We start from the raw sequence: 23,702 nt of genomic DNA on the forward strand, positions 1-23,702 counted from the left end.
TCCTTCCCTCGCGCACACACTACTGTGAACGTTACCCTGTCACTCACCTGGACTTCCACAGCTCCCCTTGGTCACCAAGTTCAACACCACTCAAGCTAGCGTGAGGAGAGCCCCTGATCTCTCTCTCTGGCCACTGGCTGTTCTTAGAACGAGAAGCTCGACAGGCTTCACAGCCTGGGGTGTGGTCTCTGCGCTCTGAGAGGGTCCTGCCTCCTGCACAGGCACAGCCAGGTGTCCTGGGGAGCATCCTTCTGGGGCGTGGCCAGGGCCTGGGCATGCCCCGACTTGCTGTTCTCTGGAGCAGGACCGTCAGCGCCAGGCCTGAACCGCCTGCCAGTGGGGATGTTGCTACAACAGAACCACTGCAGTGCTGGGCCCAGGGAGGGCCCAGGCTGGGACATCTCGCCCTGTGGGGCTGGAACAAAGGGACGGGTGAAAAGGTGACTTTAAGTAGGACGCAAGCCTTGACTCTGGTTTAGACCAGAATCGACCCTCCTGCGTGCCTGCTGCTGGGGATGGTACCAGCCACGATAAAAAGAGAGAACAAAATCATGTGCTTCTGTGTCCCCTTAGGAAGAGTTTCAGCCCAAGGACAAGCTGGTCTCCATCTTCCTTTGAGGAAACAGCCACTGTTTGTTTCCTTTATTCTTTGGCCAAAAGAATATTTGCCTTAATCCTTAAAAAGCAAAGTTGCCTGGACACAGATGCAGAAAATTTATATTTTTCTCTCCCTTTCTCCTGTTTTGTAGGGAGCTGAAGGCTTCGGGGGCACCCTGACCTAGAGACATCTCAATGGGCCTGGGTGAAGAAAAAGCAGAGGTGGAGGCATCTTCGGACACAAAGTTTCAGTCCTATGGGAGGCGGAGCCTTAGGGAGCTGGAGGTAGACTCCACGAGGCTGGGGAGCGGGGACCAGCCCCCACGCCTGGAAGCTGAGGGAGGGCCCGCCTCCCCTGTGTGGGGGTCAGAGGGGCTACCTGCCGCTGCCTGCTGGGGTGGGACTGACTCCGGCGGCCCCTCTGGAGCCTCCCAGCCACAGGCCTCCACCACCAACAGAGAGCCAGTAGCTGGTGGCTCCAAGCCTCCTTTCAGCTGCCTGCTTCCTCCTGCTGGCACAGGGACTGGAGATCTTTTGCACTCTGTGGGAAACCAGGTAGGTACTAAGGCAAATGGGACTATAGATTTACTCACTGCTGTCTGGGGGGAGTATGTTTCAACATCTTTTCATCATCTTATGTGTTTTCCCAGCCACTGCACAAGGTGAGATGGGGGAGCCTAAAAGTGATGAGTTCCTGTTTTACAAGATGAGCTGGAGAGCTGGGCCTGGGCCCAGTAGGAGTTCTGTCCACAGCATCTCCTGTTCCTCAGGAGTACGGCTGGTGACTTTTTGAGGATCAGGAATGCCACGGCCAAGAGCCTCCTGTCCAGGGGGCTAGACTGGGGAGCTCTGAGATTGGGAACCCTGGCCTATGTCTGACTTGGTGATTAGGCCTTGAGGAAGTAGGAGACAGGACTGTGGGGCTCTGGAGGGCTCCTGTATCCCCCGGAGACCCACGGGGCCTGTCAGAGCCCCGGAGTCCCCGTCGCAGTCAGCACTGTCCTAGGGTTGCCATAACAGTACCACAAACAAGGTGATTAAAACATCAGACTTTTACTCTCACAGTTTAGCAGATTTAAAGTCCAAAATCAAGATGTCAGTACAGTACGGCTGTGCTCTCTCCAGTGGTGCTGGGAGGATCCTTCCTTGGCTCTTCTTAGCTTCTGGTGGTTACTGGCAATCCTGGGGTTCCTTGGCCTGTAGACACATCAGTCCAGTCTGCGCCATCATCACATGGAGTTCTTGCGCACCTCTGTCACACAGCCTTATAAGGACACCGGTCATTGGATTCAGGGCCCACCATAAGACCTCAGCATAACCAATTATATCTGCAAAAACATTTCCAAATAATAAGGTCACATTCTGAGGTTTTGGGTAAACATGAATTTTCAATAACACTATTCAACCCAGTACACAGGACAAAGAGAATTTTTTGGGCCTCCTTGCGTGTACGCCTCTCCTAGTGGGAGTCCCCTGAGACAGGAAATCCTACCAGGCTCTGTGACCTCAGGCAAGTTATTGGACCTTTCGGGCCCTCGGTATAATTGGGGGGGTGACCTGAATGCTCTGTCCCTCCCAGCTCTGACATCCTGTTAGGTTCTGCTTGCCAAGGCCTTTCCTGGGAATGCTTTGAACTTCGAGGTGTCATTGTGGCCTTGGCTGCTGCCTGTTCCTCCTGTGGAGCCCCCTCCTGTGGGAGGCTCTGAGTGTGACTGGGAGAGAACAAAGGCTGGGCCCCTGTGCTTCAGATTCTGTGAGTCAGAGATTGAGTGAGGCAGGAAGCAAGTAGGCAAACACGGAAAGGGGCTGAGTTTCATGAGTATGAGCCTGGCACTTATGTCTGTTTTTTGTTGAGCTCTTATTGTAAGCTTTCACACATGAGCTCATTTCATCTTCACGTGGTTCTTTTATCATCCCCATTCAAAAGGCTCTTTTATCATCCACTTTACAGGTGAGGGAAAAGAGGCTCAGTCATACCTGGAAAGTGGCAGTTAGCATGTGACGTCAGGTCATTCTGGTTCCAAAGTCATGCCCTTAACCAGCTCTTCTGTCCGGTCTCCCTTGGGGCGTGAGTTCTTCATCAGGCAGATTAAAAATTCAAAGTGCAGAAGTTGAGATGAATGACTCATTTTGCCAGTGAGGAGCCACCTTGGCCTGTCCACTGAGCAGGCCATGGCATGGTGCGGCACCTGCCTGCCAGGCTTGTAGTTGTCTCCTCTCAGTGACGGAATGATGGAGGGTTTTGTATGCCCAGGATGTGCTTCTCGAAGGCTAGACAGTGCATTCCAGCCACAGTAGACAGAGCTGAGTTCTGCTCTCTCCCAACTAGATCCATGGAGGAACAACTTTTGAAAGGCCTATTGGGGGTCAGTTTGGGGAAGACACTTGTTCTGCCCACTGCAGTGTGTGTCCCAGTGCTGGCCACAAGCAGCACATCCTCTGTCTGCTGCTTGCCGCAGGTGGCAGACTCTTACTTCAAGACCTTCCCTGAATGTTGTCTGGGACCCCAGAGAAAACACCTTATTTGTCATCTAAGAAAGAAAGTTGGTTTGATTACTTTCACCTGGGTGTTTTTCCTCCCTCTTATTACAGTTGGAAGAGACCAAGCTTTCTGCCTCGGAGGAGCTACCTCAGACCCTTACTGTTCCCAGAAGTACAGCTCTTTGCTCAGGACATGATGCTGATACTGAAGATGACGCATCATCCCCAGTTGAGTCACCCCGGGTACTGGGCCTCAGCCAGCAGCCTCCCATCTCAGGATTCTCTTTTCCTTCAAGGTGGAAGTCCTTGGTGAGCCCAGGTACTGCTGCTCCTCAGCTTCCCAGCTACAGCATCTCTGCCTCATCCCCAGTCAGTAGCTGTCTGGGCCACCAAGAGAAGGTGGAGCCTCAGAGTTGCTCCCTTGCCAAGGTCTCCTCCTTGGAGCTGGCTGTTCCCCAGTCACCCTCCTCTGTGGTGGGGCCCGGGCCTCAGCGCCACTGGCTGCCACAGCCTGTGTCCTCTGTGGGTGATGCTAATGGGCCAGGCAGGAGACGCCTCTCCTTCCAGGCCGAGTACTGGGCTTGTGTGCTGCCAGATTCCCTGCCTCCTTCCCCTGACCGCCACTCCCCTCTCTGGAACCCAAATAAAGAGTATGAAGACCTGCTTGACTATACGTACCCACTGAGACCCAGGCCTCAACTCTCAAAGCACCTTGATAGCCATGTGCTGCAGGACTCTGGTGTAGACCTGGATAGCTTCTCTGTCTCCCCAGCAAGTACCCTGAAATCACCCACTAATGTCTCTCACAGTTGCCCACCAGCAGAGGCCACTGGCCTACCGTTCCCTCGGCTTCAAGAGCCAAGCCTTAAACAGTGGCCCTCTGGAGTGCCTCAGAAGCAGGACAGCATGGGCTTGGCATCTCGTAGCCGGCTTGCATCTACCCCCAGAGCCCCAGGCAGTAGGGATGCTGCTCGGGAGAGCGGAGAGTCAGCCAGGAGGAGCTTGAAGGACCGGCTGCGCACGGGCAGGCGCCCTGAGACCAGCTCTCCCACTCTGAGGGCATTGGACAGAGGGTGGCCCTCGCCCAAGCAAGGGAAAGAGACCTCGGGAGTCAGCCAGAGTGCACTGCGCCCTGACTACACAGAGTCTGGATGGAAATCAGAAGAGGAGGTGGAGAGTGAAGATGAGTATCTCGCCCTGCCTTCTCGGCTGACACAGGTTTCTCATTTGATTTCCTATCTCGGCTCCCTTCCCACCTTGGTGACCCTGCCCACCAGGGCCGCAGGAGGGCAGAGCTCCCTGGAAGTGTCAGACAGTGATGGGCCAGCTTCCCTCCCATCAGACTCCACCCAAAGCCAACTTCCCTCTGCAGCTGCACTCCCAGGGCCCAGGGGCCCTGCGGGTCAAAACCACTGTTTGCTGGGCTCCTTCATCCATCCCCGAGACTCTGCACGGGAAGGCAGACTGGAGAGCAGCCAGGCCCTGGGCAGCGGCTCTGGACTGCTGAGAGCACACTCCTTCCTGGCTATGTCAGACCGGCTGGCATTCTCAGATCCAGGTGCCGAAGGACAGCCTCCTGGGAAAGGAGGAGAGCAGGGAAAGGAATCACTGGTGCACTGTGTGAAGGTAAAAAAAAAATCAGCATTTAAGAGGCTTTGAATGGAGGTGTCTTGTCTCCTCTCCCCCTAATCTACTAATACCATAATAGTACTAAATGTTGACTGAGAATTTCTGTGTACCAGCACTGTACCCTCTTTACCTTCTTCAATCCTTACGTTCCCCTACCAGAGAGGTACTACTGTTCTCCTTTTATAGTTGGAGAAAGAGGCACAAAGAGGTTGGGTAACTTTCCTAAGACCCCACAGGTAGCAAGGGCTAGAGCCAGGAATCAGACCCACAGAGCTGGAGCTCTGAACAACCCAAGCTGCTTCCCAGCACTCCTGACCTTGGGAACTTGAAGAGGTATTCTGCACAAAAAGGGTTCTGTGCTTGGATATGTTTGGGAAACATGGGGATAAACACAGGTGAGTGGCTCTTTTGACAGGGCCTCTCAGAAACTTCAGTATACCAAAATGATAGGGCTCTCCAACACGAGGAGCGCTAGTCTGTTATCATTTTCCAGACTTCTAGACCTTCGTTTTGTGGACCACCTAGGAATATCTGGAGATATGATTAATGCTCTATAGGAAAGGGTCCTCGTCAGCCAGATCTGAATTTGAATCATGCTATCTTTGCGATTCTGGCTCCATGTCTTAAGTCTGTAGACTGTTACAGATGTTGTGCAGATAAAACAAAGTATTGATGTCAAAGGCTTCTTGCATGCCTGGCACATGATGAAGGTTCAGGAACATGACTCTCCCCGTATTCCAAGGGCTCTGCTGCCCCTGACGTGACTGCAGGCACACCCCAGCCGAGTGGAAGGCCCTCTGGCCCTGCACCTTGAGCCACTGTTACAGACAGTTCCTAGTTTGTCCTGTGAAGCAGATGCGACAAACGTCGTCATGGACCTTTTTCGTGGAAAAAAAAATTGAGATCCCATGACGTAAACTGTTTGGCTTACAGCCTTCCCAGGGTGAGTGGCTGGCAGTAGAGCCCAGGGGCCCAGCTTCCTGGGCAGTGTGGGAGCGGAATACAGACCAGCACTTTCTAATTCAGGAGTTTTCAGCTGTGGATTCAGATTAGTCATGATTTTAGCTGTCAAATTTACTTTCTCCTTCCGCACAGAATTCGTTTCTGTGGCAGGCACGCCCTCTGGGCTGATCTCCCCTCCCTGCTTGCACCTCTCAGAGCTTCTGCAGTCTCACCTGCAGAGCTGCCTCCAGCTCAGAGGAGAGAGCACCGCAGGGGGCTTTTCATGTTGGCCTGGCGCTGGAATGTGGAGGTGAGGGCGGGTAGCAGAGGAGAAGGAGATTCATGCTAACGCCTGGAGTAAGGGCTCTAGAAAGACACAGTATCATTTCCGGGAACCCCTTGATATTTTAAGCTTCTTCAAAATATAAACAGCATGCATTCTTTTATCTAAACAGACATTTTGCTGTCAGCTGGAAGAGCTGATTCACTGGCTTTACAATGTAGCAGACACTACCAACTACTTGATTCCACCCAAGTCCAGCCTTACAGGTCTCAAGTCTTCTCTCCAGCTTTACCGGGTAAATATCTGGTCCTGGTTTCTGGTTTGTTCACCCATGACAATGGGCTGAATTACTTGACTACAGAGTAAAAGCGCAAGTAATTGAAATTGCTTGGTGTGTTGACTCAAGTAACTATTTTACCTGAATTGTAATCAGAGGCCCCTTTTCAATTTTTTACTGTTGAAAATTTTCTAAAGTGTATGAATTATTTCCCAGGCCAAATAGTTTATAGAAAATACATCATATGGCTATTTAATTTTTTTTTTAAGATTTATTTATTTCTCCCCCTCTCCCTCATTGTTTTCTGCTTGCTGTCTGCTTTCTGTGTCCATTCGCTGTGTGTTCCTTTGTTTCTGCTTGTCTTCTCTTTAGGCAGCACCAAGAACCAATCTGGGACCTTCTAGAGTGGGAGAGAGGTGTTCAATCTCTTGTGCCACCTCAGCCCCGACACTCTGCTGTGTCTATTCTCTCTCCTCTGTGTGTCTTTGTTGCGTCATCTTGCTGCGCCAGCACTCCTGCATGGGCCAGCATTTCTGTGCAGGCCAGCTTGCCTTCACCAGGAGGCCCTGGGAATCAAACCCTGGACCTCCTATATGGTAGATAGCAGCCCAGTCACTTGAGCCACATCTGCTTCCTGGTTATTTAAATTTAAATTAAGTAAATTTGAAGATTCATTTCTTCACTTACACTAGCCACATTTCAAATGCCCCAGATTGTCACCAGTGTCACTTGGCTACCATAGAAATGCAGATATGGAACATTCCCATCATCATAGAAAGTTCTCTTGGTCAGCACTGGTATATAAGGAATTGAGCTGAAACTACTGACTCCAGAATATACACAGGGCGTTTTGATGGTATTTAAACAAAAATCTGACATTATTTTGTTTCTAGGTAACTTTTTTTACCTTTTTCATTGAAGTTCTATTGTTTTTTAGAAATCTCCCTTTAATTGTGGGTTCTGGTTAATCTGATCCTATATTACTGTAATACCATTAGGGTGGCCATACATCTCTCTGTTTTTGCTTGTCATTCTGGAGTAATTACTAGATCTTCCTTTTATTCTCAGAAGTATCTTGATTAGTGTGATAAATTATATAGATACTGTAAGTGTAACGGTAACCATGCCACACTACAGACTGGCTGTTACCACTTCCTGTTGGCCAATTCTTCCTTATTTCTTCATGAAAGAGCAGAGGTGTTTGTGGTCTGAGATGGTGTTAGTCCAGAGGTTTCTGGGAACGTTCTTTGAAATTTTACAACCTTGTAAACCTGACCATTTGTTTCCAGAAGAGGGCGTGGTTTACATTTGCATGAGCTAGGGCAGTGGAAGCAGGGCCTGTGAGCTCTTGACAGAGAGCCTCACTTGGACCACACCCTAGCTGGAGAGAGCCAACTAAAATTTAGGGGAGAGGCATGGCCTGGGCAGGTGGGGCTAGCTGCCCCGCCCTAGCCGGAATGCTGTTTCCAGTTTATGTGGAGAGGTTGCCAAGGGTTCCTTTCCCAGTGAGCAGAAGGGAGAGGAGGGGTGAGTCCAGAGGGTACTCTGTGCTTATAGCTATGCAGGGTCCCCTTCCCCCAAGAGGCCCTGGTGCAGGACCAATGCTGGTGTCCCATGCCAGGCTTCTCTGGGGGAAATTGCCCTTGTAAGACTTACATCTGGCCTTTGTGGGCAGCCCAGCCCTGTCATAGCAGGCGCCCTGCCACAAGGCCCTCAGAGCATGGTGCCCAGTAGGACAACTCCCTTCTCTGCATTTTACCCTTCCTGCCATCTTCCTTTGCCTCAACTTCCAGGCCAGACAGAAGCAATCATCCTGCTTTATTGGTAGAGCTGAGATCTGAGCTGCCACTTTATCACCTATCTTAATTCTGACTCATTTTCTCATATGTTTGTACTTTGTCTTTTTTTTTTTTTTTTAAGATTTATTTTTATTTATTTCTCTCCCCTTCCCCTCCCCCCCAGTTGTCTGTTCTCTGTGTCCATTTGCTGGGTGTTCTTCTTTGTCCGCTTCTGTTGCTGTCAGCAGCGTGGGAATCTGTGTTTCTTTTTGTTGTGTCATCTTGCTGCATCAACTCTCCGTGCGTGCAGTGCCATTCCTGGGCAGGCTGCACTTTCTTTTGCGCTGGGTGGCTCTCCTTACGGGGTGCACTCCTTGCGCGTGGAGCTCCCCTACGCGGGGGACACCCCTGCGTGGCACGGCACTCCTTACGCGCATCAGCACTGCGCATGGGCCAGCTCCACACGGGTCAAGGAGGCCCGGGGTTTGAACCGCGGACCTCCCATGTGGCAGACGGACGCCCTAACCACTGGGCCAAGTCCGCTTCCCCTGTATTTTGTCTTAATTACACAGTGGGTTAGAGGCAGCATGTAAACTAGATGTAGTTCCAAAGAAAATAATGAGAATAGGTATCAGGGTAATGGAAAATGGGAGACAAGAAAATAGTAAGTCCAAGAGGAAAATTATCACTTCAAATGTGAACCATCAAGTTCTGCACCCTGGACTAAAGGTGGGCCGTGGATTTAATTTTACACTTCTCAGCAGTTAAAGGAATATTAAAAAATACAGCCTCAAGGCTTGCTCCGCATGAGGAGAAAACAGATCAGTTCCTCAGGAGACTTTCAGCTTTCCCTGATGCCAGGGTCTCAGTTGTTCATCTTGTAGATCCTCAGAGAGGACACGGAGGTAGAGGCAGGGGCCCCCCAAAGTCAGTTTAATGGCAGATATAGAGTGGTTCTTACTTACCAGGTCCTTTAGAATAGAATCCATTTGTTTTGAGAATCCCAGACCCTGTGATTTAAAGGCACTCATGAGGTGTGGCACAAAACGGAAATCCTGACTTAAAACTGCTTGTGAGGCAGGCACTGCCAGGGAAGAGAACTCTTCAGCTGTCAAGATGTAGACAAAAGTAACAATTGACTCTGTATTTGTCTTGGTCTCAAAGAAGCCAAAGTTAAATTATTGTACTGTTTAATTGCGAAATTCTGAAGGCTGGTTGGGTTTATCTTCCAGGTTAGAGGAGAATCTTTAAACTACCCTACATGATCCTACATGGTGTTCATTTTGAAGTAATTATTCTTACAAAACTATAGTTATGATTTTTTTTTCTTTGTTCTTTTCCTGATGTGCTTTAAGGAATTTAAGAAAGATATAGATGAACACCAGTTCCTGACGGACAGTGTCTTAAAGAAAGGAGAGATTCTTCTCCAGTGCCTGTTGGATAATACGCCAGGTAAGATGCTTAATGTTTTGAATTCAGCCAGAGCTTAATCCCTCTTGGCAGCAGGCCCAGCAACGCAGAAAGACCCATAAATGTCAGTGACATTGGAAAGGAGCTGGTGTCACAGGAACTCCTCCCTCATGCACCCATTGCTGTTAGGATCCTGTGGCTGGCCTGACAGCTCCTCAAATCATCACTGCCCCCTCCCCGCCTCCTTTACAGCAGCAGCACCTGATGAGGCCATCGCAGTCTGAAAAGCAAGCTCATGACGAATTAGGTGTCCGGCCTGCAAGAACTACACTCTCTCCTGCTTCTGCTTTTATATTCCCTGGTGGTGTTCTGAGAGGGAATCCTGGTTTTAGTCCAACTGTCCTTGGTCTGGGGCCAGGGTATTCGCAGAGGGAAGCCCCTAAGGGTTCCCCACCTCAGGCTCAACTTCTCTGTTGCTTTGTGTTATTCTTTAGGGAAATACTTGTTTCAGAAAAGAATTGTTCAAAGAATTTTACATCAGGCTATTCTAAGGGAAGAGTTGACGAAGGACGTGAACTGATGAGGGGGTACTGTGTAGCGGTGGTGAACAAACCCAGTTCGTGGCCATTTTGCAGAATGGATTCCCCATCTAGGAAAGTGTCTTTGCTGGGGTATATGGTATGGAGGATGAGCTACGAGAATGCCAGGGTACATGAAGAACTGATGGGACCCTAAAAGCAGCTTAATTTTCTGTATGACTATATGAGTATTAAAAAAAACAACATCCATCTATATTATGCCTCAGTCCGTGTTGTGAAATGAAGTGGGGGTTACACTGGAAGCAAGCAGCTGGACAGGAAACTGGTGCCTAAGATGCAGTGAGGAGCTTTCCTTAGAATGACGGGCAGGTGCATATTTGGGAGAGGATGAACAGGGTTTCTCAACTTCAGCACTGTTTATATTTTTTGACCAGATAATTTGTCATGGGGGCCATTCTGTGTATTATAGGCTGTTTAGCAGATGTTCGTATAATAATACCCTCCCCACACACACACACATCCCTTCTTTCCAGTCGAGACAACTCAGAATGTCTCCAGACATTGCCAAATATCCCCTAGGGAGAAAAATTGCCAAGATTGAAAGCCAGTAGTATAGTGCCATGATGAAGCAGTGGGGTTTCTGTGGATAGGGAGCCACTAAAGTGATTTGAACAGGGAAATGATTATCCAGTATGAATTATGTGAGCCCTTTGTAATCCTCTGTCCTCCTGAGGCCTTTGTTTAGGCTCTGTTCTTACCCACTGTGGTTTTGTGCTATTTTATTGGTACAGAAATTCAGAATACAAAGCTCCTCTGCCACTTGTAATTACACCAGCATTACAGTGAAGCTTACCATATGCCAGACATGTAAGTGGGACTGCCAGGTCATATGGTAGGTCTGTACTTAGCTTTTGAGGAACTGCCAAACTGTCTTCCACAGCGGCTGCACCATTTTGCATTGCCACCAGCAACAAATGAGTGTTCCTATTTAAATACTCTCTATCTTTGCCAACATTTGTTGTCATTCTGTTCCCCTTTTTTTAATAGCAGCCATTCTCATGGGTTGAGATTTACATTTTCCTAATACTTTCTGACCATTTGTATATCTTCTTTAGAGAGATGTCTGTTCAAGACTTTTGACCATTTTTTAATTGGGTGTTAGTTGAAGGATTTCTTTATGTATCCTGGGTTTTAAACCTTTACCAGATAGGTGGTTTTCAAATATTTTCTCCTGTTGAGTAGGTTGTCTTTTTACTTTCATGATAAAGTCCTTTGAGGAACAAATTTTATTTTTAATTTTAATGAGGTCCCATTTATCTTTTGTTGTTGTTGTTGCTTTTACTTTGGGCGTAAAGTTTAAGAAACTGTTGCCTGACACGAAGTCCTGAAAATGCTTCCCTACATTTTCTTCAGGTATTTGATAGTTCTTCTAGCTCTTCTGTTTAGGTCTTGGATCCATTTTGAGTTTATTTCCATATATAATGTGAGATGGGGGTCCTCCTTTATTTTCTGCAAATGGAGATCCAGTTTTCCCAGCACCATTTATCGAAGAAACTATTCTTTCTCAATTGCCAGTACCATGCTGTTTTGATTACTGTTGCTTTGTAATAAGTTTTAAAATTGGAAAACGTGAGTCCTCCAATTTTACTTTTTCAAGATGGCATTAGCTATTTGGATCCCTTTACCCTTCCATAAAATTTGATGATTGCTGCTTCAGTTCTCCAACTGATAGAAGTTTGGGATTGCATTAAATCTATAAATTGCCTTGGTTAGTACTGACTTTGTAATGATATTTAGTCTTCCAGATCATGAACATAGAATAATTTTACATTTATTTAGGACTTCTAAAATTTCTTTTAGCAATGTTTTGTAATTTTCTGTGTATCAGTTCTTTACATCTTGGTTAGATTTTTTTTTTCCCCAGCTGCTAATAGTTTTATTCAGTTAAGTCATTTGCATTTCTCTTTTTTTTAACAAGTCAGTTTTATTGGTACATATTAATAAAGCATAAATCCATCCAAAGTGAACAATCAGTGATATTTGGTGTAATCACATATTTGTGCATTCATCACTTCAATCATTATTGATTTATTCCTAGATATTTTTAGTTGCTATTGTGAATGGAATATTTTCCTTGATTTCTTCCTCTGATTGTTCATTGCTTGTGTATAAAAATCCTACAGATTTTTGGATGTTGATATTGTACCCCAAACACTGCTGAATTCATTCATTAGTTCTAGGTGCTTTGTTCTGGATTTTCCAGGATTTTCTGTATTTAGGATCCTATCTCCTACAAATAGGGAAAAGTTTCACTTCTTCCTTTCCAGTTTTGCTCCCTTTTCTTTTTCTTGCCTAGTTGCTCTGACAAGAACTTTGAGTAGTGTTGACAATGGTCCTTCTTGTCTTGATCTTACAGTGGAAGCTTTCATTCTTTCACTGTTAAGTAGGCTGTAGCTGTGGGCTTTACATATATGCCCTTTATCATGCTGAAGTTTCTTCCTTTTCCTAGTTTTCAAAATATTCTTGAGCAGGGGTATACTGTGTGGTACTTTATTTTGCCAAATGCCTTTTCTGTTTTGTTTTTTTGTTGTTGTTTTTTACTTCATTCTGTTAATGTGGTATATTACATTAATAGATTTTTAAAAAATGTTGAACCAACCTTGCATACGAAGGATAAATCCCACTGGATCATGCTTTATAATTCTTTTAATATGCTTCTGGATTCAGTTTGCTAGTATTTTCTTGAGGATTTGTGGACTTATAAGGAATATTAAGTTTTTTTTTCTTGTGGTAACTTTATCTGGCTTTGGTATGAGGGTGATGTTGGCCTTGTAGAATGAGTTAGGGAGTGTTCCTCATTTTTTGGAAGAGTTTGAGCGAAACTGGAGGTAAGTCTTGAAATGTTTGGTAGAATTCCCTTGTGAAACCATCTGGTCCTGGCTTTTTTTTTTTTTTTTTTTTAATTCATTTATTTCTCTCCCCCTACACCCACCCCAGTTGTCTGTTCTCTGTATCTATTTGCTGCGTCTTTTTTTGTCCGCTTCTGTTGTTGTCAGTGGCATAGGAATTTGTGTTTCTTTTTGTTGCGTCATCTTGCTGCATCAGCTCTCCGTGTGTGCGGCACCATTCCTGGGCAGGCTGCACTTTCTTTGGTGCTGGGCGGCTCTCCTTTCGGGACACACTCCTTGCGTGTGGGGCTCCCCTACGCGGGGGACACCCTTCTTTTTTGGGAGGTTTTTGATTACTGATTCAGTCTCTTTACTAGTAAATTGTTAAGATCTGTTTCTTCTTGAGTCAATGTAAGCAGTTTGTGTGTTTCTAAGAATTTGTCCATTTCATCTAGGTTATTTAATTTAATGGCATACAGTTGTTCAGAGCATCTATTTTAGAGTTTATTTCAGTGGGGCCAGTAGTAATGTCCCCCGTTTCATTTCTGATTTTTGTTAATGGATGCATTTAGAGCTATAAATTTCCTCTCAGCACTGCCCTTTTGCTGCATTCTGGAACTTCGTGTTTTCATGCTTCATTCACCTTAAGGTATTTCCTAACTTCGCTTCAGATTTTTTTAAACTCATTGGTTGTTTATGTTGCCTAATTTACACATATTTGTGAATTTTACCTGTTTTTGATTTCTAAGTTCATTACATTGTGGTTGAATATACATTATATGATTTCAATATTTTTTGAGTATGAGACTTATGGCCCAAAATATGGTCTTGGAGAATGATCCATGTGCACTTGAGGAGAGCATGTATTTTTGTTTTTGTTGAGTGCACTGTTCTATATATGTTAGATATAGCTGGTTTACTGTATCATTCAAGTCCTGTACTTTATTGATCTTCTGACTTTTCTATCCATTATTGAGAATAGAGCCTCCGGCTATTAATGTAGAACTGTCAGATTCTCCCTTCAAATCTGTCATTATTGCTTTATATACTTTGGGGACTCTGCTATTTAATGACCTTCTTTGTCACTTGTTAGTTTTTTTTTTTTTTCCCTCCCCTCCCCCGGTTGTCTGTTTTCTGTGTCTTTTTGCTGCGTCTTGTTTCTTGTTTCTTTGTCCGCTTCTGTTGTCATCAGCGGCACGGGAAGTGTGGGCGGCCCCATTCCTGGGCAGGCTGCTCCCTCCTTCGCGCTGGGCGGCTCTCCTTATGGGTGCACTCCTTGTGCGTGGGGCTCCCCTACGTGGGGGACACCCTGCATGGCGCGGCACTCCTTGCGCGCATCAGCACTGCGCATGGGCCAGCTCCACACGGGTCAAGGAGGCCCGGGGCTTGAACCACGGGCTTCCCATGTGGTAGACGGACGCCCTAACCACTGGGCCAAAGTCCGTTTCCCAACTTGTTACTGTTCTTAACATTTGTTTTTTCTGATACTAGAAGTTACTCCAGCTCTTTTGGTTACTACTTGAATTCTATATATGTTTTCATCCTTTCACTTTCAGTCTATTTGTGTCTTTGAATTTAAGGTGAGTCTCTTGCAGATAGCCTATTAGTTGTGTCCATGCATTTTTATCCATTCTGCCAGTCTCTGCCTTCTGACTGCAGAATGTAATCCATTTACATTTAAAGTTACTACTGATAATTGTAATTTCTTCTATTTGCTACTTAGTATTTTTTTTTTTTGTCCCTCCGTTTTTCTGTTAGTGCCTACTTTTATATTCGGTTCTTGTGTTGTACCATATTGAGCCGTCTTATTTCTATCTGGATATATTTTTCATCTGTTTTCCTTGTGGTTACCACAGGAATAAAACTTTAACATCTCAAATATATAAAGTCATTTTGGAGTTCCACAGGAGTTTGAAGGGCCACTGTATTTCCCGGGATACAGACCTTCTTCCTTTACTGATATGTAAAGCAGGTAATCCTTTGCTGTCTGCCTCACAGTTTCTTAGACTGCTTTCATTGTCATCTCAAGCTGCTTTTCCCAAGACGGGGAGGGCACACACGGAGTTCTCTAAGTCAGTCTTTTAACAGCCGGAACAAGGCCAGGGACCCACAAAGGGGCACAAACCAATTCCAAACTGCTTTGGGGAGAGATCAGGAAGGGCGTCAGGAGCTTCTTCCATGGCTTCCCAAAGCTGTGCTTTCTTGACCTGCCCAGCAAATGCAGCCCTTCAAACTGTTCACCACAGATCGGAGCAAGCATAGCATCTTTAAAAGTCTCCTCAGCCACCCTTGTCTGGGTGGATTGGAACAAGAGTCATCCTCAGAGCTGGGCCCCCAGTGATCTCAAGTTGCTAATCAAAAGCTATAATTAGTGACCAGCCCTGATCTTTGGGGAGTAGATTTTTGTGTCACCAGCAAGCTAGCCAGGACCATACTCTATGGTGGGCAGGAGAGACTGGGTGCCAGTAACTGCCACCCACAATAATGTACTAGTTTCTACTGTAAGTTACCAGCCTCTTCCTCTTCCTCTTCTTTGGATGCTGTGCATTGTTCTCCTGTACTCTGGAATTTTTAAATAATTGTTTCAGACAGTTCCTGCCTATTATTTGTTCTGGTGGAGAGACTTATTCCTGGATCTTACTACTTTGCTGTCTTCCCACAATCCTCCAGGGATTCACTCCTTTTTGACCTAGTTACTGAAGGACATAATTTGAGTATTCTTATACCCAAATTCGTTATTTTATTGTATTAGTGGACTTGGAACTGTTGGCATTAAGCCAAATCACATTCCTGTATGCGTGTATTCCATTAAAACATTAAAAAACTCATTAGGAAAAAATTATTTCATTCCCATTCCCAGCTTCCCTTTTACTTGGCCCCAACCAAACATTTTAAAGGGAAGTTAAAAGAGGAGCTTAATCTCAAAATAAAGGTTCTATAGTCAAGGCCCCCATGAATTCTGATAATGCCCAGGTGGACTGCACAGAGGTCTGGTGAACAGGATGAAAAGAACCTGGGCTAGTCACCCTCACAGGCCAGATTTGTTGCATGTTTTGCAACTCTCATAAATTGTCAGAACAACATTTTGCCCCAAAAACATTGCACTGATGTACTGATGTGGCTTACCCAGGGGCTGAGTTCAGCATAGCCAGCCTGTGTTACTTCTCCTTCCGGTCATCCAGTCAGCATTGTCTGCAAATATGTAGCTTCCCCTTTTCCTTCCTTTGCTGATAGATGTTACAGCTGTGGCAGGAAGCCAGGGAGAGTGGTAAAACAGCTGATAAAGGCCCAGGAAGCTAAGGCAGCCTTTGTGTTTAACAAAATATACTTCTTAAAAAGATCAAAATAAGCCTGCTGTGGCTGGTGCATTTTCAACCTAGCCCACCCTCCCTTCCTCAAATGAACACTTAATTTGATGCTGTAAGAGTCAATCTTGACTTTACTACAGTCTTGTCTCAATCTCCTTTTGGAGAATTTTGTCTTTATTTGGAACCCACAAAAAAAGAACTCATATATTGACCAGACCACCCATACACACTAAAGTACAAACCCTAGCCAACTGGAGGTAACTGGGCCTTTCCAGGGCCAAGAGTCCCAATCTTTGGCCTGTTTTGTTTCATTTAAGCCTTCAACCTGACAGGATCTTGGTTGTGCACTCTTATCTTCAAAGTTAAGAGAACTCCAGTCACCACAGAACCATATCTGTATAGTAATCTTTGAATTATATAGTTTAGAGCAGGTGAATTCTTTTCTCAGCTTAATCAGAAGGTAACATACACCCTCCAGTGTGACACAAGTTCCTGGAGAATCAGTGTTTTAAAGTAGACATTTTGATACAATTGCCATGTTCCTATTTTGTGCAAAAAAGAGAAACACATCCTTTTATATTCTTTTGAAAATACTGTGCAACACTTTTGCAGGGTTGTCTGCCTAATTGCTTTAAACCACACTTGTGTCAGTTTTAAAGGATGTCCTTGGGAGGATCGCGAAGCAGTCTGGTGAGCTGGAGAGCCATGCAGATCACTTGTATGACTCTATCTTAACTTCTCTGGACATGATGGCTGGCTGTACCCTCCTCCCTGACAATAAGCCAGTGACAGCAAAGGAACGCCGATGTGAAGGGCTTTAATCTGGTAAGTAGAGCAACCCTAGAGAGGAATATTTGCCTTCCAGTTCCACAGTTGTTTAGGGTCCAGAACTCCTTCAACAGTCAGCTGTTTCTTAGAAGCTGGGTAAGCAAAGAGCTATTTGAAATAGATGAGATTTAAGGAGACGACAGCATGTAGGTTCAAACATACCCCAAGCAATTTGTGGGTTAGGTTCCAGACCACCACAAAAAAGCAAGCCACATTAAGTTTTTGGGTTTCCAGTGCATATAAAAGTTATGTTTACTATATTACTGTAGTGTATTAAGTGTGCATTATGTCTAAAACAACAGTGTACATACCTTAACTGAAATGTGACAGGAAGTATGAAATGCACTGCTGCTGGAAAAATGCATGATGTAGGGTTGCCACAAACCTTCAGTTTGTATTTAAAATATATATATATATATCTGCAAAGCACAATAAAAGTATGCCTGCATTGCAAAAGGAGTTGTCACCATTGCCAGGAAGAAGGTTGTGGGTCTTCCTAACATGACAAGCCTTCAGCTCACCGTGGTGCTTTCCATTCCTCAGTTTCACCAGCTTCCTAAGGGCTGGGGTGTCCTGCGCTCCCATTTTTTGAACAGCCTTTTCACCACCACCATACCTTCTACCCAAGGACAACAGAAGCAAAACTTATCTGTAGCTACTTTTTAATTTCTGCACATCATTGCTTCTCTAGTATGGGGTTATGACACTGTCCCCATTGTGCATATCGTGCCCAATTGTTACCCCAATTCAAAGCAACCTGACAGCAAGCACCAGAATTACTGATAGTAACTCTCCATGCCCTCACCCCCTTCCCACAAAGATTTTCTGCACATTTTCTCATACCATTCCCTTCCAACTTGCCTTAACTTATGTTTGTAGTACTTCTCTCATAAAAGATATTTCAGGTGAGGATTCACTGTAGACTAAAGAAGGTTAAGGATAAAATCCAGGCATGATAAGAATAAGGAATCCCTAAATTTGACTCAAAGCAATTTGAGTAATAATCACTTTAGTTCTAAAGTGAACATAGATGAATGCTGCTGTGGTTTTTTCCCTTGCGGCAAACAAATGCTTCTTTTTCTCTTTCAGGCATCCTCAGGCAGAGATATAATCTGTCAGCCAAAATGTGGCTGGTGGGAAAAACAAACTAAGGAAGTCCTTGCAAGAACCATTTAACAGTGAAGTCAAGGGGGAAAATAAGTACTAGCTTTAAATGCCTTTCTCTTCCACAAAGTAAGTAAGGAAGGGCTATTGAGTTACTATATTTATTTAAAATCAATCCTTCCAAACTAAGGTTTTTGTTTGGTGCTTTTCTACAAAGAGCATGTAGTTTTGACATTTTTGATAAAAATCAGCAAGGCAAAGGTCTTTCCTCCCCTTTTATCTGGTTAAAAGGAACAGAGTTCCTTAATTCTTCCACTTGCTGAGATCATTTAAAAATTGCTAGCATCAGAAAGATGTTACTGGATGCTTGGTATTACATACACCTCGGCATACACGAGGGCATAAGAGACTGAAAACAGTGAATGGTCAGCCAGGAACTTGGATCTTTAAAAAAAAAAAAAAAGCAGCTTAAGCTTTGTGAATCCATCTTTGAAGATTTTAGAAGAGGCTTAAACCCTTAGTCTGCAAAGAAAAGGGATAAAAACAAAGAGAACCTCTACAAATTACTTTGGGCTATTATAATACTCTTTGTCAATATTCACAGCTAGGGTTCCATCTTCCTAACTCTTAAAAGAATTGCCATTTTGCTTCATTGGGGCAGTGGAGCTCATTGTCAAGCTTAAGGGTAACTAACCTTTGGGACATGACTCATCCCTCCACACCTTGGCTGGTCAGGGAATGGATAGGCTGGGCAACTCCTCAGAAACTTAAGGCTGTCAAAATTGAAGGACAAGAAGGAAATTCTTTGCTGCTTGGAAGTCAACATGTACGTACTTCAACAGAGGGGACAAAAGGGATTAACCATTTCAGGCATCACTCCTATACCCTTTTAGAACAAAATGATCAATTGTTGGTAACCACAGATTCTGCAATAACAAAAGCACTTAAAAAGTGGTTCTCTGTGGGCTATGGAGATGGAGACATGTTTTCCTTACATATTTAGTATTACAGTGGGATACGTCTTAAGAGTTCTTCACGATTTTAAGCAATTAAAGATCTTTTTACAACCCCCTTCCAAATTATTAGTTGAGGAGAATGCTAGAGAAAGGAAGATTTTAGGGTTTAAATAGAAATGAGCAAATCATACTAAGCCCAAAGAAGGTGAGTTTGGAAATTATTCTCATAAGCAGACTTCTAATATCCCCTCAGGACAAAATCTCTTAATTCAAAATTACCTTCCTTAAAATAAATTTTGGGTCATAGCTTTGAAGGCTAATCTCAATACTATCCACAGTCACCTCCAGATGAACTACAGTCCTATTTTCAAATATGACAATTTTTCTGCTTCAAATTTCTCAAGACTTTATGAAAAATGAGCTGTTAAATTCTAATATTAAAGATTAGCTATGAAGGGGAAATGTATGTATAAAATTCAGTAAGGGAGCAGATGTGGCTCAAGAGGTTGAGCTGATTCCCACATGGGAGGTCCTGGTTTTGGTCCATGGTGCCTCCTAAAAGCAAAAACACAACAAGCAAATGGAAAAACCAACTCAGGAGGAACCCGTGTGCCTCAGTGGTTAAGCATCGGATTCCAACATATGCGGTCTGGGGGTTCAATCCCCAGCTCCAGTACCTCAAAAAATATAAATTCGATAGCAGCCATATAAAATAATGCTATTCCAAGTGCCTGCTGCTACTTTGGTATGGTTTACCATGTTTAAGGGCATTATCAGAATTAAATGGTATGATGATTCTGTAATTTCCATAATAATCTTGGTTTCAAACATAAGGGGATTAAAAAACAGACTTTCCTAGAAAATAATTATCAATGTATTATGTAAAATACTCTTCAAAACTTACAGTTGGCGAAAAAGAAAAAGGTCTACTGGTCTATTAAACTGATACATTTTACACAGCATGCCTTTCCATTGAGAATATGTATGTCACAGAATAGCCCTGAGGAGTTAAACCATTAATTTACTAGTGCATTTGACAGGAATGAAAAGAAGTCTTATGTAAAAATTCAGGATGACAACCTATAGAAACAAAATGGCCAAATTATAATCAACTTCCTAATAGGAATTTTCACAGAATATTTTATTTTGGTATTCCTATTTCCTGAGAAAGTGCTACCTTACCTAAGATTATCTAAGTTATTTTTGTTTATCTCCTTTGAAATAAGGTATGACTGTAAGGTACCAATTCTCTGCACCTGGCTGTGAATACCACTGGAGAGTATCAACAGCACAACTGTTAATTATATCTTAAGCAGTACTTTAAGAACTCCCTTAAAATATTAGATGAAATTGTTCCAGCTTAGTAAAGTGCTGCCAGCAGCATTCCCACAAGCAGACATGGCAGGGTTGGTTTCATGTAGCCTGGCTGGCCAGTGTACTTGGTGCCACACCAGCCTGGCAGGATGACACTGGCTTACTTAATGCAGTTTATGAAATCCCCAATTTACCTGTTGGTAAAATTTCTTAGTAGTCCCTTAACATTAATAGTACTTAAGTCCAAAGGGAAGTGGCAATTTTAAGAGCTGGACTGGTAATTTGGAGACCCAGGTTCTTGAGGCAGCTCCATCGCCAAGCTCATCTGCAAATGGGAGATGATGTCAATATAGGGCTGTTTTGAAGCTTAAATGGGAACACAAAGAAGAGTTAATATAAAATATGCTGGAATGGCAGCATGTATGTCTAAGGAAATTTCAGTATAAGGAATGGGAAATTACTACTTAGACTGGAAAGGCTATCAGATATAAAACACTTTTATATATAATACCATGTAAGCTTTCATGGCCACTTGTATTTTTAAAATGATCAATAGTTCTGTTATTAGATCAGCATATTGTTAAAGCCCATAGTAGCTTGAAATGTTTGTTTTTTCCCCTGTAAAAGTGCATTTACTGGTATATACATAAAAGCAAATAGTAAAGTATGGGAAACGGACTTGGCCCAGTGGTTAGGACGTCTGTCTACCACATGGGAGGTCCGCGGTTCAAACCCCGGGCCTCCTTGACCCGTGTAGAGCTGGCTCATACGCAGTGCTGATGTGCGCAAGGAGTGCCCTGCCATGCAGGGGTGTGCCCCACGTAGGGGAGCCCCACACGCAAGGAGTGCACCCCGTAAGAAGAGGCGCCCAGCACGCAAGAAAATGCAGCCTGCCTAAGAATGGCGCCACCCACAGGGAGAGCTGACGCAACAAGATGACGCAACAAAGAGAGACGCAGATTCCCATGCCACTGACAACAGAAGCGGACAAAGAAACAAGATGCAGCAAATAGACACAGAGAACAGACAACCAGGGTGGGCGGGGGAGGGGAGAGAAATAAATAAATAAATCTTAAAAAAAAAATTAGTAAAGTATGCTGAAACATCTTGTGCTGAAGTTCTAATCTTGACTGCCACGGGGGGGGGGGGGGGGAAGAATACCAGAATTTAAAAATGAAAGTATGTAAATATGCCTATACCATTAATTCATGTAGTGTTTCTTGCTAACGCACCAAGAACAAGGTAATGCTTTGAACAGTTTCTGCTGTATATAAAATTGAACTGCATGGCATCACATCTAACTTTGTTTTATGTCATTCAGCTTCTTTAGAAAATAATTTCTGAACTCTTATTCTCTTTATAGTGTAATAAGGCAAGAAACATTTTTTGAAGCATCAAAATACATTTACCCAATTTAAGTACTGGTACCTTCAGGAATTTGTCAGTTCCCTCATATGAGGATGAATAGATCCAACAAGCACATCTATAATACAAAGTAAACTATGATTTTATTGTGAAAGGCTCATAGATGGGAAATGAAAATGATATTTATTCTGTTCATTTCATTTTACAATAATCTTACCACTTATTTTTGTACCATGTATTTCAATTGCCTGTTCAATGAAAAATAAACCTATAATTTTTGACTTGTTTTTAAGCTTCAATTTTATCACTGAATTAATGACCCCACCATAAAATGTGTTGCCAACAGCCACATTCTAATCTCCTGTGTGATGAATGTTTTGGCTGCTACTTATATATATCCCAAGGGAAAAAAATCTTTGACCTTTATATCTTAAAATGCCAGTCTTAGCAAAAGAAGATAAAACAAACCCTCATTATCTTCAGGGCCCTATTAGACAAAATTTTTGTAACTGCAAAATTTCACTGAAATAAATATATTTCTCTCATTTATCATTCCCATCCAGCATTCATTGTGTTTCAGTTAATTTTTAGAGGAATATAATTTCTAAAATTAGGACAAAAAGTGAATTTTCCTGTTTTCTACAATGTTTTAACTCCTCCAATATAAGTTATACAATTGAGGAGAGGATGATATAGTTGACATCTGACTCAAGAACAAAGAAGGAACATATTAGCATATGTGTTAGTTATCTGATCATCTGCCAGATAGGACAGGTATATGCTGCTTTCCACCTCTACAACAGATTAGCAAAATGTTGACAAATGAAGCCATTTCATTTTGAATGGTTTTAGAGAAGGATCAGAGATAGGCTAGATAGCATACATTCTAAATGTACTTGTTTCCATACAGTTTCATCTCCCTGAACCACCTAAGGTTGGTTAAATCTCTACTTAAGAAGCTTAAGGTTCTTTATCGGGTCTATTATCTGGGAAGCTTAAAGGATACTGCTCTGAGATAGGTCTACAGTGCCCTGGCTGCATACACAAATGGCTGTTTTGAGTCTAATTGCAAGGCTATAATTATAATTCCCTTTAACCGTAAGAATTAAAACAATACTTATCACCATACAGTTTGATATTACTTCCAGTAAGTACAATATTTATTAAACATATCTTCAGTTGTTTTGTTACATAGTGTGCAACAAATTACAATATTCTGCAGCCACAAATTATATGCAGAGTATGAAGAAACTATTAATCAGATAGTGTACTCTTTCCATTTATAACTCTACGAGGAAGAACTAGCAAATCAGATCTTACATATAACATCTCACTAAACTTTATGCATGGAAAGTGACAGACACTGGTTGTGCTGTTTGATACAAAATGGCTGAACTTCATCTTCAGAAGACTAAACCCGACATCTAAACATGCCAATATAAACATCAAAACAAAATATATTCTAACCAACCACGGGAAACAGTCTGGTATCAGGAAAGCAACAAGGATTACACACATTATTTTATAAACCAGCACACAAAGGTTTAAAACAGTTCTGAAAATGAAGTTAGCTGTCTTGAGTCAAGGGAATAAAAAAAAAGTCAGTATTGACCATTTACAATCTCTGACCTTTGTGGAGACGGTAAGAATCTGTTGTAGTGCAGCTACATACAGTACAATTCAGGCAATTTTGTTTTTTTCACTTGGGTTCAGATTGCAAATTCATTGCTGTGAGAAAAGGATGGAGGCAAATTTTAGCAGCAACCTCCACCTGACTGCTTGACTGGAGTGCTCTGAATTTTAACATTGGACTTCTCTGCACCACCAGCTGTTGCTCCAGGGCCCATTCGCTTTTTAATCTCAGCTGCCATCGTCATGAAAGACTGTTCTACATTCGTTGCATTCTTAGCACTGGTTTCCAAAAATGGAATTCCAAGGGAATCAGCAAATTCCTAAGAGAATAATAAGGCACAATAAACTTGAAAAATCCTTTTTCACTTAGT

The 23,702-nt window shown here is 43.6% G+C and overlaps 2 protein-coding genes and 1 long non-coding RNA gene across 8 annotated transcripts in view; 1 reads left to right on the forward strand and 2 right to left on the reverse strand.

Annotated features, from left to right (window-relative positions):
• Positions 1 to 21,986, forward strand: part of CEP68 (centrosomal protein 68) — a 34,077-nt gene extending 12,091 nt beyond the window's left edge. For 3 of the 6 annotated variants that reach the window (XM_012530027.4, XM_004470963.4, XM_071208868.1), the window contains 6 exons: positions 750 to 1,152; positions 3,190 to 4,704; positions 6,105 to 6,227; positions 9,343 to 9,439; positions 16,784 to 16,957; positions 18,050 to 21,986. In XM_012530027.4, the coding sequence (XP_012385481.1) occupies positions 793 to 1,152; positions 3,190 to 4,704; positions 6,105 to 6,227; positions 9,343 to 9,439; positions 16,784 to 16,953 (2,265 nt within the window). In that variant the 5' untranslated portion in view covers positions 750 to 792 and the 3' untranslated portion in view covers positions 16,954 to 16,957; positions 18,050 to 21,986. Of the gene's footprint in view, positions 1 to 749; positions 1,153 to 3,189; positions 4,705 to 6,104; positions 6,228 to 9,342; positions 9,440 to 9,649; positions 10,192 to 16,783; positions 16,958 to 18,049 lie in introns of those variants that run through there. The other 3 variants (XM_071208869.1, XM_058278683.2, XM_071208871.1) reach the window with 1 other exon arrangement.
• On the reverse strand, positions 1,635 to 3,193 carry LOC139436756 (uncharacterized). The gene is made up of 2 exons (XR_011646114.1): positions 2,575 to 3,193; positions 1,635 to 1,925 (listed from the first exon to the last, which is right to left on the reverse strand). It is a non-coding gene; the product is annotated as an uncharacterized lncRNA (long non-coding RNA).
• Positions 21,819 to 23,702, reverse strand: part of RAB1A (RAB1A, member RAS oncogene family) — a 31,655-nt gene continuing 29,771 nt past the window's right edge. Inside the window, exon 6 of the mRNA XM_004470967.5 lies at positions 21,819 to 23,651. Coding sequence (XP_004471024.1) covers positions 23,454 to 23,651 — 198 coding nt within the window. The 3' untranslated portion in view covers positions 21,819 to 23,453. The remainder of the gene's footprint in view (positions 23,652 to 23,702) is intronic.

Source organism: Dasypus novemcinctus, chromosome 17 (genome assembly GCF_030445035.2).
Source record: "Dasypus novemcinctus isolate mDasNov1 chromosome 17, mDasNov1.1.hap2, whole genome shotgun sequence".
NCBI lineage: Eukaryota > Metazoa > Chordata > Mammalia > Cingulata > Dasypodidae > Dasypus > Dasypus novemcinctus.